Genomic DNA, 12,750 nt, shown 5'->3' with positions numbered 1-12,750 from the left:
ATGCAAAAGTATGGTTTGATAAAAAATATCATCATATTAGATCTAGCAGTTTAATGATGAAACTCGTGTCATACCGACAAGACCTTCTTCCCATCTGTTTGTAATCTTTCGCAGTGTCTGCAGTCAAATTTCGGGCTTTTGAATAATTTTGAGGCCTAGTAACTCTCAGGCATAGCTAAACGTCTGCCTAGCGAAATTTGGAAACTATTTTGTCATTGAATAGGATATATGTGGTGGCCTATGTGGTTGATAGTTAACTGTATATCACAGAATTTAATAGTTTTCAACATATAAAAATCAATTTGGTTGTGAACGTACATATTAATTCAACATTAATTTTCACACCACATGCAGCTCGGAATTTCGCTTGACAAATATTAATGAAAACACACGTGTATGAACTAATTAGTGTTAGCAGAGTTGGGATAGCGAAGAGCAGGCAGAAGTTCAATCCCACTACATATATCTACTGACAAGATTGCTTCGATGAGTTTCGCCGTTGCACGAAGCCCACCAAGCTAGTTTTCCAGAAAGTAGTTGTAAACAATCATGGCCGCCGTTCGAAGCAGACTACACAAATCATTGCTTCGAATATGTGGCCACTTTAGACATAAACATGGACATATTTCAGTGACAGGAGCTTCGTACCACTTTGATGCCTTCTTAGGAGTAGGACAAGTATTATTTCACATACCCAAGAACCAGTACCATGTGGTAAGTGATAGATAGGGGTTCAGAAAACGTGCTTCACCTTCCGCAGTCGACCTTCACCGGTCCGGAACTCGCATGGTTATGAAATGCATTCTGTGGACTTTATTTTGTATTTTGCGGTTATCTGTCATCATTTATTTTCGTCTTTCTGTTCGATGGATAACCGTAATTCATATGTATATATACATATATATATATTCTTCTGTGAACCAGATTAATGAATATTGCTGCAAACACCGAGCTGCATTCAATGTTGTTTCGGAGAGTTACCTCCCTTTACTTGTTACTCGCCGCAGATTGCAGTCTATATAGTCTATAGACTAAAACTTTGCAGACCGCTTTACAAAGATTACATTTAAATTGAAACATATTTCCCCCAGTGGATACGGCCCCGTGGATACTGACACCGCATCATTAGAGCTATAGAACGTGTGAAAATAGTTTTTGAATTTTGCAGGCCAGTTTGGCCAGCTATTCCTGAAATTTACTCGCCTGTAATTTGAATGTAAAAACTATGCAAAAGATTACATTTACAAACATAGATGAGATTAACAGGTTATTGTTATGACACAGGTTTCAACATTAAAATGCTAATATGATGAACATTTTTATCAGGGCTTATTCTTGTGTGATTTAAAAGTGTATTATAACATAATAAGTCAGAGAGTGATACGTTTACCAAATGACCCCATGAAGTCACAATCCAGTTGGGCCATTGACTAAGGAGTTAACTAGCCAGAGACCAGTGGCAGTTTCAGACACTGGTCTTTGATAAGACTAAATACTTAACAACAGACTTAACAAGAAGCTAAATACATTTAACACATGTTGGTTCCTGTATGTCCAGGCTGTAAAGAAAATATTACTACTGTCTTATACATGCACATGAATTTGCTCATATACTTAAACATTGTGCATTATGAAATCATTATTATTCTAAGCATTTATGTTTATGTCGTTTTTTTTAAAACTACCCCTCCCCCCAAAAAACCCAAACAAAACCAAACAAAAAACAAGAAAAAAACAAACAAAAACAAAAAATGATGTGATGTATACTATATGCATGGATTTTGAATCTGCTTGCCCACAAATGTCTCTGAGTATCATTTTCAGTTCATTGTACAGGTGGATTATTATAAGTTGAACTAATCAAAAGGGACTGAATTTTACAATATTACTAGACTCGTAGACTTGGGACTTGTTGTTGAAGACATTGCGTGTATAATCTGTATGAGTTGAAAGTGTATACTTCCAGTTGCATCGTCATCAACAATCCTGCTGTGCAGCAGATGTTCAGAGGTCATCACCAGGCCACACCACAGCTCTCCATCCAAATCGGCCTTCATCTAACCGCCCACAACATGACAAAATAGTGCATAATCCATACAAGCTGGTGGAGGAGGAACTTGGCACACTTTCTCAGGATATAAAAAGGGTATTGCCTTGTAGTTGTATTTGTCTGTTTCACAGTTAAGGAAAATGCTAAAGTATCAGGAGGGGAATCTTTGAGCACTTGCATATCGCCATGTGTTTGCATTTAGAGTAAAAATGTCAATTAAAACATTCTGAAGATCACTTACCCATTAGCTGACTTTTGTTGTCATCAAAAAGATGGTTCCCTAATACATTTTAAGTTGTTCACTGGTCACGAGAGAGACGTGTTGATGTACCCTCAAGTATCTAGGGTAAATCAACCCATGGGTCCTGAGGGACCAGTGAACAATGTATTTATCGTACTGAACACCTTGATGTTAATTTTAAACTGTTTGAAGCATGGGTATGAGATCATACTCTTCAACCTGTGTAATTCAGAAGATTGGAATCATGCATCTTGCTGGTTTTCCCAATGGTATTGTCTTAGTAAAGTAAAGTCTTTTTGTAGCCATCACTAGATTTTGCAGATGACACAGGAAAAAGTTTTATAGAGTTATCTCCCTTCTACCAATTCGCATTTGCAAAACATTGGTAATTTCCGTGCATCATGTGTGCTTCAGTGTTATTTGAGATAAAGAAGTACGACCATGAAGTACTGAATGAGTTGCCATTGGCAGCAGGGTACATTGCAATTTATCTTACCTCACACATGAATGTTGCTTTCTGATTGGCTAAGTGCTATTCTATTTGTTTCAATGTACCCTGCTTACAGGCGATGTATTATTTTCAATGTACACTGCTGGGAATTCCGAACTCATATGGTGCTTCATGGTAGTACTTCTTTGCCTCAAATAACATTGAATCACGCATGAAGCATGGAAATTACCGATGTTTTACGATTGAAAATCGATGGAATAGAGATAACTCTAAATTTGTTTACCTTGTGTCGTCTGCAAAATAGCTATTTGCCTCGCATTCAACAGTATTGCTTCAAACAGTTCAAAATTAAAATTCAGGTGTACGGTAAGATAAATATGTTGTTCACTGGTCCCTCGGGGGCCAGGGTCATTTGTACCCTTGAGGTTTGTTTATAAACACGCCTCAAGGGTACATGAGCCCATGGCCCCCTTGCGACCAGTGAACAACTTATAATACCCTGCTTGTGAGAGGGGTGTGTTGAAAGTAATAGAAGAGCTCTCAGCCAGTCAGAAAATGACATTTATGCGTGTGGTAAGATAAAATAATGATATACACAAGGGCTAAAATTGATTTGTCTTTTTGAACCTGATTATGTGTTGCAGGAAATAGTGACAGATAGCAGTGAACTGGCTGAAATAGCTGGTTACTATTTTGATGGGAAAGGAAAAGCTTTTCGACCAATGATAGTCCTTCTGATGGCCAGAGCTTGCAACATTCACAATGATGCTGGCAACTGGTGAGTTAAGAAAAACAACATATTTAGCAAACATTAGGGCCGTCAAGATTCACTTGGATATTCTGTGAATTTAACTACATCTTTTTATAAATACAAGGTATTAATTGTGATCACTGCAATACTCTTGAAGGTTATACATGTGTACAAAATCAAGTGTTTTACTTGAATATGTTAAATTTGGGTGTTATGTATGAAAGTGACATGTGAACATGAAACATGTGCATACAAGACAGGATTATAGTTAACACTTTAATAAAATGTTTTTGACAGTGAAAAAAGACAGAATCAAAAGTTCTTTTAAATGTGGAATCAAGACATTTGTTTTTTGAAACACTACAGCTCTATGTGTATATTTGTGTTGTTTTACCGTCCCTTCTCTATTGCACTTATTCACTAAAGTAGTGGACCCAGTCTTATATATTCATTAAGTGGTGAACTCATCATGAACTAAATTCACTGAAACGATGAGACAACCCCATTCTGTCTAAACAATATTAATTGGGATTAATTAATTCAAAGGACATCATCAAGTCGGCCGGGTGCACCTCTCTGCATGTCACCTCACAGCAAACCCCCATGCCATATTGTGCATTGAGCATATCCTTCAGTGATATAGTATATGGCTATATGGAATCATCACATCGTTTTTGTTGTCATCATTGTACAAAGATTAATCCCAGAAATTGGTTGAGTCTTCTGATGGAAAGTCATTAACTTGCAGAGTGTATTTAGTTGTGTGTTTTCATTTTCAGTACATCCTTTGTGTCAAGTACTTATTGCAGTTGATTATTTTTCAGTGTACTGCCTGCTCAGAAGAAGATAGCTATGATCACCGAGATGATCCACACTGCCAGTCTCGTTCATGATGATGTGATTGATGCAGCAGATACACGACGTAATAAGTCCAGTATCAACCTTGTTTGGGGTCAAAAGAAGGTGTGAAGGCAGACTTTTCTGATAATTACTACCAATTACATAGAAAGAGCCTTCGTTTTGACCTTTTGGAGAATTATTTGTCAGTACCTCAACAGTTGTCAGAGCCAACTAATATATGACTGTCACTATATGTCTCAGAAGTCAAACGACAATGACTGGTGCTCATGCTATCTGCATCTGGTTTACCTGTGCATGACCAGTAATTGGCGCGGTAAATCTCCATACACTTCATCACATGTATATAAATCATTAGATTTGAATATAAAAGTTAATGATGAGCTGCAGTGGAACAATATTGTTATGGTGTGCTATATTAATTCCTTCAGTATGGACGCATCCCAAGTGGGATTGCAGGTTCAAACAGCCACCAGCCCAGACTATGAATTCACATTTGCACAAAGCTTGTTTTAAGAATGAATACTTCTCTTGACGTTTTCAGGCAATTTTAGCTGGTGACTACATTCTATCCATAGCATCAATGGCGCTGGCTCGTCTCCGCAATGAACAAGTTGTTTCTATTTTATCTCAGGTTATTGAGGATCTTGTTAGAGGTAAGCTCAATGTGTATGTGATGTGTGTAAGTAACATGACATAAAAAAATCACAGGGTAATCTGTTCAGTGGTTCAGATACTTTCATGTTGAAAGTTGCATTTTTATTTGGCTCTATTCCACTGCCAAAGAATAGAACAGGCAAATTCCCAATGACGCAATCACATTGTTATTTGAAGAAATGAACAATGAATATGTTTTTGGAAAGTTCAAGGTTTTGGTCTTAATTGTCAGTGATATTCCTGACTGATGCATCTCTGGCATATTTCTAAAGAATTTGTATGAGTTCATGAGTATATTTTATACAGCTTTTAGCAATGCCCCAGGAATCTGAATATCAATGTGAGGACATCTCAGATGAGTTTCACACATTCTATCCATATATGAACTGAACCCGGGTTTCGATGTGACCAGTGAATGCTTAAAACACAAGACTGCCCTACCACCCTCATATTCATATGTGACCCGTGGAGGTTTCGGGGTAGAATAGGCCTTCAGCAACCCATGCTTGCCTTAAAAGGCGACTATGCTTGTCGTAAGAGGTGACTAATGGGATCGAGTGGTCAGGCTCGCTAACTTGGTTGACACATTTCATTGGTTCCCAGATCGATTTTTATGTTGTTGATAACTGGATTATCTGGTCCAGACTTGATTATTTACAGACTGCCATCATATAGCTGGAGCACTGCTGAGTACAGCGCAAAACTAAACTCACTCACTCATATTCATATGCAGTAGTGTTGACATAGTGCAGTGTTACTGAGTCAAATCCTGTTGTTTTAGCACTCAGTGCTATGGAGCTGGAATGTTGCTGAGTGAGGCGTAAAACTACATTGTTTCACTTTCATCCTGTTTGATTAATTTCAGGAGAGTTTATGCAATTAGGGTCCAAAGAAGAGGAGAATGAAAGGTTTGCTCACTACCTCAAAAAAACCTTCAAGAAGACGGCAAGTCTTTTGGCCAACAGTTGCAAGGCAGTGAGTAATATGGAGATCCTTTTAAGAAATGCTGGCTGGCACAATCTGTACTGCAAGTCATCAACAATCTTTTCACTTTTGTAATGTAGATTTTTTCACAATATTAATGTGGCTTGAACAGAAACAGCTGAAGTCATTGTTCACATTTTAGTCTGAAAGTTGCTGGATCATTGTTATGATCCTACTGTTAAAAATATAAGGTTTGGCTCTCTTTGGTCTTAGATTCAAATGTTGTACTTTTCTGCTTTCTTAAGACTTGACTCTGATATGTTATCATATGTGAAACCTAATGTGCATTTTCAAATCAGTGTGAAGTATGTATTCCATTTTTACAACACTATCTCTATTAACGCTCAACAAATGTTTAAGGCATTTCTTATAATTAAGCAAATCCACAAGATCTAGACTACTAGTTAAACTGTAGCACATGAAACTGTAGACAAAAATACAAAATTAGTGACCTAGTACACAGTAATGCAATACAGCCAATCAATTTAGACCACTATTCTGCTGATTGTTTTACACTTATGTTTTACACTTATACAAACAAGATACTGCTTGATAAGTATTAGATGAGCTACAACCTGACAAATGATCCCAGTTTGCATATATGGGAATGCCCCCCTAGAACATTCCATTTGAAACAAGAGGAAAACAGGTTGTCTAAATATTGAAAAGTTGAATTTCCTTGCTCGAATCATGTTGTGATGGTGTTTTGCTGAACTAAATTGCTTCTATGAGACACATGTTAAACAGTAGTGGTGAAGATTTCATGCTATGGTCAGCATGTATTGCACATACTTAATCGCCAATATACCTGTAGCAACTGAGTGTATTTGTCCAGATTGCTTGCCCCGCCTGCTTGTCACAAACGCGTTCACTGCACTGGGTCATCTAATACTTGTCAAGCAGTAGGTACATATCAGATCACCTAGTCACTTTTAGTTTTTGTACATGGTATAAATTCATGGTCTTTCTGTACATTCCTTCACAATGAAAGCATATCGATTGCCTTAGTGTTGTTTTTATCATTTGATTGCTAAAACTATTTTGTTGTTTGCATGTTTTTATGTGTTATTGTAAAACATATATAATGACATTACCTGGCTTGTTTCAGGTAGCTGTCCTTGGTCGCTGTACTGAGGACATCACAGAAGTAGCATATCAATATGGCAGAAATATTGGAATAGCATTTCAGGTATTCCAGCTTCCTCATGTGTGTATTGATGCACCAAATGAAGAACAGTATTTAGGAGATAAACCTATTGTGTTTGAAAATCAGAGACATGCTGTACTGAATTGATAGCAACTAAATTTCAATTGGAACCGAACGTGTCATGGTAGAATAGATAGTCATTGAACATTCTGTACAAAGTAAAAGCATAAGTGCATGCATGATGGAAGATTCAAATACTCAAATATTCCATAGTATATACTTTATTGTATTTATTTCCAAAAATTGTTCTACATATTGGGTGAGGCCTATTGCTCTTGGTTACCTGCAAGTTTATGTTGCTGGTGTTATGCTTTCTGTCTGATTCCTTTTAATCAGAAGTATATATCTTTTTCCATCAGCTTTTTAGGTGAATTTAGTCATTACAAGGTCATTACATTGTAGACCTGTGAGGACCCACTTTACATTTGGTCCTCAGCAACCCATGCTTGGAAGAGGACACTGACTGAATTAGATGACCAGACTTGCTGATTTGGTTGATGCCTGCCATTCATCCAGATGGCATAGATCATTGCTCATGATGTCAATAACTGGATTATCAGACTTGATTATTTTCAGACTGCTTTCACATGCATGCAAATATTGCGGGTGTGGTGTTGAGCAACAAAAATATTACATGTATTAGTTAGCAGCTTTGAATACGTTCCCTGACAGAGCAAGTCTTAGACCTGTCTATCTGACCCCGTCTGGAGATTGAGCATGGTAGCTTGATATAAATGCCCCTTTGGGATCAGCTGCAGATACTTCTGGCTAATAACCAAGCAGAATAAGGTGCAACAAATTCTGAAGACACAGTAGTGGTGGGGTAGCCTGCTTTTTTAAGCATTCGCTCGTCATGCTGAAGACCTGGATTCGATTCTCCCTATGGGTACAATGTGTGGAGGCATTTTTGCCATTCCTCATCAGGATACTGGTGGAATATTGCTAACAACAACATGAAACCATATTCCCTCTCTCAAAAAACACATGTCATTTAGTTGAAATAAGAATGAAATTTCAGTGTTTAGTGTCACGATGATTAATATACTGATGAATATTTTCTTGAAGTATTACATAAAAGAAGGGGTGATGGGTAGCCTTGTGGTGAAAGTATACTCTCCTCACACTGAAGACCTGAGTTTGTTTCCCCTCATGGGTGCAGTGTGTGAAGCTTGTTTCTGGGGTCCACAGATGTGGTATTGCTGGAATGTTGCTGAAACTGTACTCAGTCACTCACTGACAAAAGAAATGTCAGCTGTTTTCCTTGCCTTGCAGCTGATTGACGACCTGTTGGACTTTGTCTCATGTGATCAAGTAATGGGTAAGCCCACTGCTGCTGACCTCAAGCTGGGCCTTGCTACTGCACCTGTGCTATTTGCTGCACAGTCTGTAAGTACACACAAGGTTTAACACACAGCAGTGTGTCGTGTAGGCACATTTATACACAATGGATGCAGAAAATATGAGTGCTGAGGGATGTACAGTAATAGGCATTGCTTAAAAGTTTCCCCATAACATTCCTTGTATTTGTGTAATTTTAGCATTTTACTGTTCAGTACACTGAAGTATTTCAAGAGGTTGCAGAAACATCACATTTACTGTAATCTGAAAATCTGAATAACTTCAAACATTTCCATCATTGCATGGATACGATTCCTCTGCTCATCTTAAACTATTGTAAATATTTTTAAACTCAATATCTCTTATGTATATGTTGTCTTTTTGTCAGTTTTGTGCATATTTGATTAAAATCATGTAAATGTTTTTGTTGTAAATATTTTGAGAGGGCTCCATTAAGTTGGATAACTTGGGACCAGTCCATTTCTTCAATGAATAAAATATGTTCGAAACAAATCATTTTCCTGCAAGGACACTTGAAACCCTTATATTGGGGGCAGTTTATGGTTAAATGAGCTATCTCATCTGTTATTCTCATGATTTGTTGGTCTCATGTTGCAGTATCCAGAACTGAATGCAATGATTATGAGGAGATTTACCCATGAAGGTGATGTTGAAACTGCAAGAGACATGGTTGCAAAGGTAGTTTTCCCTTCAATCTCCAAGTTATGAGATATATTAACTTGTGTACTGTGTAACTTAAAGCTTTGTAGTTTAGAGGACAAATGTTTCCCCCCAAAATTCCAGTCACTGAGAGTTAACCTTAAATCATTTTGAGAAGTCATTGAAAGTTGAAACATAAGTCCACATTTTTTGTCATCGTTACTTCATTATCAATCCTTGGTTTCAGAGTGATGGTGTGGAACAGACAAGGCTCCTGGCTGAGCAGCACAGCCTTGAGGCAATACGACAATTACGACACCTTGCAAAGTCAGAAATACAAAGTAGTCTTTCACACATAGCAGAAATACTTCTGAAAAGGACAAAATAATAGTAACTGTTTCTAGGTGTTTGTTTGAATTATATAGTTGTTACAATGTGAATGATTGGTTATACATATATTATGACCCTATTTTCAAAATACAAAACTCATCTTTCCTATACATGTATTCTTGTTATATTTTATTGTGTGAAGAAAAGTCTTGATGTGAAGTTACACAGATTCACCATCACCAGAATGGTCTGATAGTGTCCTCAGTGATTCCAAAGCAGAACATCTCATTTACCAATTCTTAGCAGAATTTTTCTGGTATATTACTGTAGATAAGGTGATCTCAAAGATAAGTTGACCCAATCAGTATCTACACAGGCAATGAGTTGTACCATGTCCCCTGGAGGTGACACAGCAGTAAATAAGTGTTAATGTGATACCAGACATGACTGCGACAATAACAGCCACAGACAATGCGTTGTCCACAGAATTTGTTTAGATTATGAACGAACCAAGTTACCACAATAACACAGTACCACCATTCACAGAGACAGCATGCACAGAGCTTGTTAGGGTGACAGCCATATATGGGATGACTACAAGGCTTCACTCAGCCAGAGAAACGGATTCAGCACCATCAGAATGTCCTGAGTGTCATACATCCCAGTGCCGAACATCTATTTTACTCATTCTTTGCAGAATTTTTTCCCGTATATTACCGTAGATACCCGATCTCAAAGATGATCAGACCCCATAACTAAACCCTTAAAATCAGTGTCTAAATGGTATGTTCCGTATGTGAGCCGACCCCTAAACCTTGCTTGATGTTACGCAAAATATCGGAAAAGAATGTTTTATATATTAATGCAGTGTAATCGTTTGTCGCTCAGATATTTATGACCCTATTCCCCATTATTCGAAACAATCACTATCATACGCCTCGAAATGACAGAAAATGGACGTGCATACATATTTTGGAAGATGTTCGCCGGTGTGGAGACCGCAAAAGAGGCTTAGGACCCAGGTCCTGGAGTGAGTGAGTAAGTTTATTTTTGTGCCGCATTCAGCAGTATTCTAGTTATATGGTGGCAGCAGCATGATTATCGATCTGCGCAGTTGGGAACCGATGACGTGTTAACCAAGTACTCAAGTCTAACCACATGAACGTTTGTTGCCTCTTACCACAAGCAGAGTCACCTTTTATAGCAAGCATGGGTTGCTGAAGGCCAACTCTACCCCGGACCTTCACGGGTCTCCTGGGTCGTGGGCATATTCCTAAGGATTGCTGGTCAAAATTCATTCCAGCACTCCATTCTTACCACAGTTAGGATTTTTCCAGTCGCAATATGTACTGAGATTGCATTGGTAGATTCCAGTGCTGTCACTTTTGTTTGCCCTTCTGGTATAAGTGTGATATTCCTGATTGGTATTAGGTAACATTCATACTGTCATTTGCAGATGGATACAAGTGAATATTTATTATTACGGTATATTTGTCGATGACCTGCAAAACACAAAGGGTTTCAGCAGTTCGGACTGAAGCTAATAATGACAACTATAAATCTGGCTGTTGCTACTGCCTTGAGCTCACGACATGTAGCAGGCTATACTTTACTGATCGAATCTTGAAATCACTTGTGCCTGATCACTGAAAGCTTGTATCCAAAACCACTCAACCTATCAATATGATATTCATCAGGTTGACTCTGACCCATGTTAGAAACAAAACAGGCTTGTATCAGTACCAGACAAAATGATTGGAACCAAGTGCTGGTGTATATCATATTTGCTCTATATACAAGCAACAGGTTTTTCAAGGTGCACGTGTGAAATTGACACGTGTGATTTGCTCGGCAAACAAGACATTCCTGATTGCAGTACCTGAAACAATGACATTATCACACGACGCTAAGTCAATTATTTGCAAAGTATTTAACTTTTTTAAAAACGAAGGTGAAAGGGGTAGGCCTCAATATGCTTTGGCTAAGCATTGATTACGAACTGCACGTGATGTTGGGATGACGGAAGGGAAGTTAAAAACTATCTTGAAAAACTGTACCGATTCAACCTGCACGGACACAACTGAGGGGACTGTCTCAAAACCCACACGATGTGAGAAAGTCGATTCATTTCAACAACAGTTGATTAGAAACGCCATTAAGTCTCTAAATATACAAAATACCTTTGTCTCTCTGCCTATTCTGAAACAGCAAATGGAGACAAATCGTTCTTAGGTCAGTACAAAATATCAGTTATGGAAGTTGCTTCACAAGTTTGGTTTCCGTTACAAAAAAGTAGGCTCAGAAAATAGACGTGCATTGTGTGAGAGGTCTGATATTGTCCGAGTAAGAAACCAGTACTTAGGCACAATTCGAAAGAAACGTACAGAGGGTTACGAGCCTGAATATGTGGACGAAACATGGGTAAATGCTTCCCATGCCACAGGGACACAATGGTTCACTAGCTCCTCTTCTGAGTCCTGTGCCAGAAAATTACCACTTGGCAAGGGAGAGCGACTGATTTTGCTCCATGCTGGTTGCAAGAGTCGGGGATTCCTACCTGGCTGCTCCCTAGTCTTCAAGGCAAAAATCGAAAGACAACCGAGACTATCATATCGAAATGAACGGGGTGGTTTTCTTAGAATGGGTACAAAATCAATTGGTACCAGCACTGCCCCCTCCCCCCTCACCCAAAGTCTGATTGTCATGGATATCATGGCGTTCAAGTACCCAATACAAAGGCCCCAACATCTAAGAGTAAGAAGGGGGACATGATAGAATGGTTGCAAAACAAAGCAATAACGTATCCAGAAAAAGCAACCAGACCTGTTCTGTATGACATCATAAAGTCAAATAAAACCACACCTGCCTTTAAAGTTGCTGAGTACTTTACAGAACATGGTCATTCAGTTTGCGATTGCCACCATATCATTGCGATTTAAACCCAACAGAACTCACTTGGGGGCAGGTAAAATGTAACATTCAAACTTCGGAATGTACAGACGATTGTTCAACGGTCAATAGACACCATCACGCGGGAAACATGGCAAAAGTGCGTTGAGAAAGTTGAGAATGTCGTCATCAGGGTAGACTCTGACGACAGCAACACCCATTCGGACAACAGCGTCTACTGAAAGTGGCAACACAGACTCCCATTGAACATCTCAAGTGGTAACCAGATAACGTCTTTTGAGATGACCCCATCTTCACAACACACGCTTATCGA

The 12,750-nt window shown here is 38.5% G+C and overlaps 1 protein-coding gene across 1 annotated transcript; it reads left to right on the top strand.

Annotated features, from left to right (window-relative positions):
• The first annotated feature begins 528 nt into the window (after nucleotides 1–528).
• Nucleotides 529–9,695, top strand: LOC137297868 (all trans-polyprenyl-diphosphate synthase PDSS1-like). The gene is made up of 10 exons (XM_067829837.1): nucleotides 529–714; nucleotides 1,967–2,146; nucleotides 3,387–3,520; nucleotides 4,318–4,456; nucleotides 4,896–5,007; nucleotides 5,874–5,983; nucleotides 7,101–7,181; nucleotides 8,472–8,585; nucleotides 9,156–9,236; nucleotides 9,445–9,695. Exons 1-10 carry the CDS (start codon nucleotides 550–552, stop codon nucleotides 9,583–9,585), a joined length of 1,257 nt encoding a protein of 418 aa, XP_067685938.1. The 5' UTR covers nucleotides 529–549; the 3' UTR covers nucleotides 9,586–9,695.
• Nucleotides 9,696–12,750: the final 3,055 nt, after the last annotated feature.

The sequence above is a fragment of the Haliotis asinina genome, chromosome 10 (assembly GCF_037392515.1).
Source record: "Haliotis asinina isolate JCU_RB_2024 chromosome 10, JCU_Hal_asi_v2, whole genome shotgun sequence".
In the NCBI taxonomy this organism is placed as follows: domain Eukaryota; kingdom Metazoa; phylum Mollusca; class Gastropoda; order Lepetellida; family Haliotidae; genus Haliotis; species Haliotis asinina.
Note: the sequence above shows the minus strand (reverse complement) of the source record. Positions and strands in the feature narration are given on the sequence as shown.

What these genes read in the sequence shown, in the direction of transcription:
- LOC137297868 (XM_067829837.1), top strand. Translation starts at nt 550, where the DNA reads ATGGCCGCCGTTCGAAGCAGACTACACAAATCATTGCTTCGAATATGT. An exon ending in TGGCCAACAGTTGCAAGGCA is followed by an intron (nt 5,984 to 7,100) that starts GTGAGTAATATG and finishes GGCTTGTTTCAG; the next exon opens with GTAGCTGTCCTTGGTCGCTG. An exon ending in ATATTGGAATAGCATTTCAG is followed by an intron (nt 7,182 to 8,471) that starts GTATTCCAGCTT and finishes CTTGCCTTGCAG; the next exon opens with CTGATTGACGACCTGTTGGA.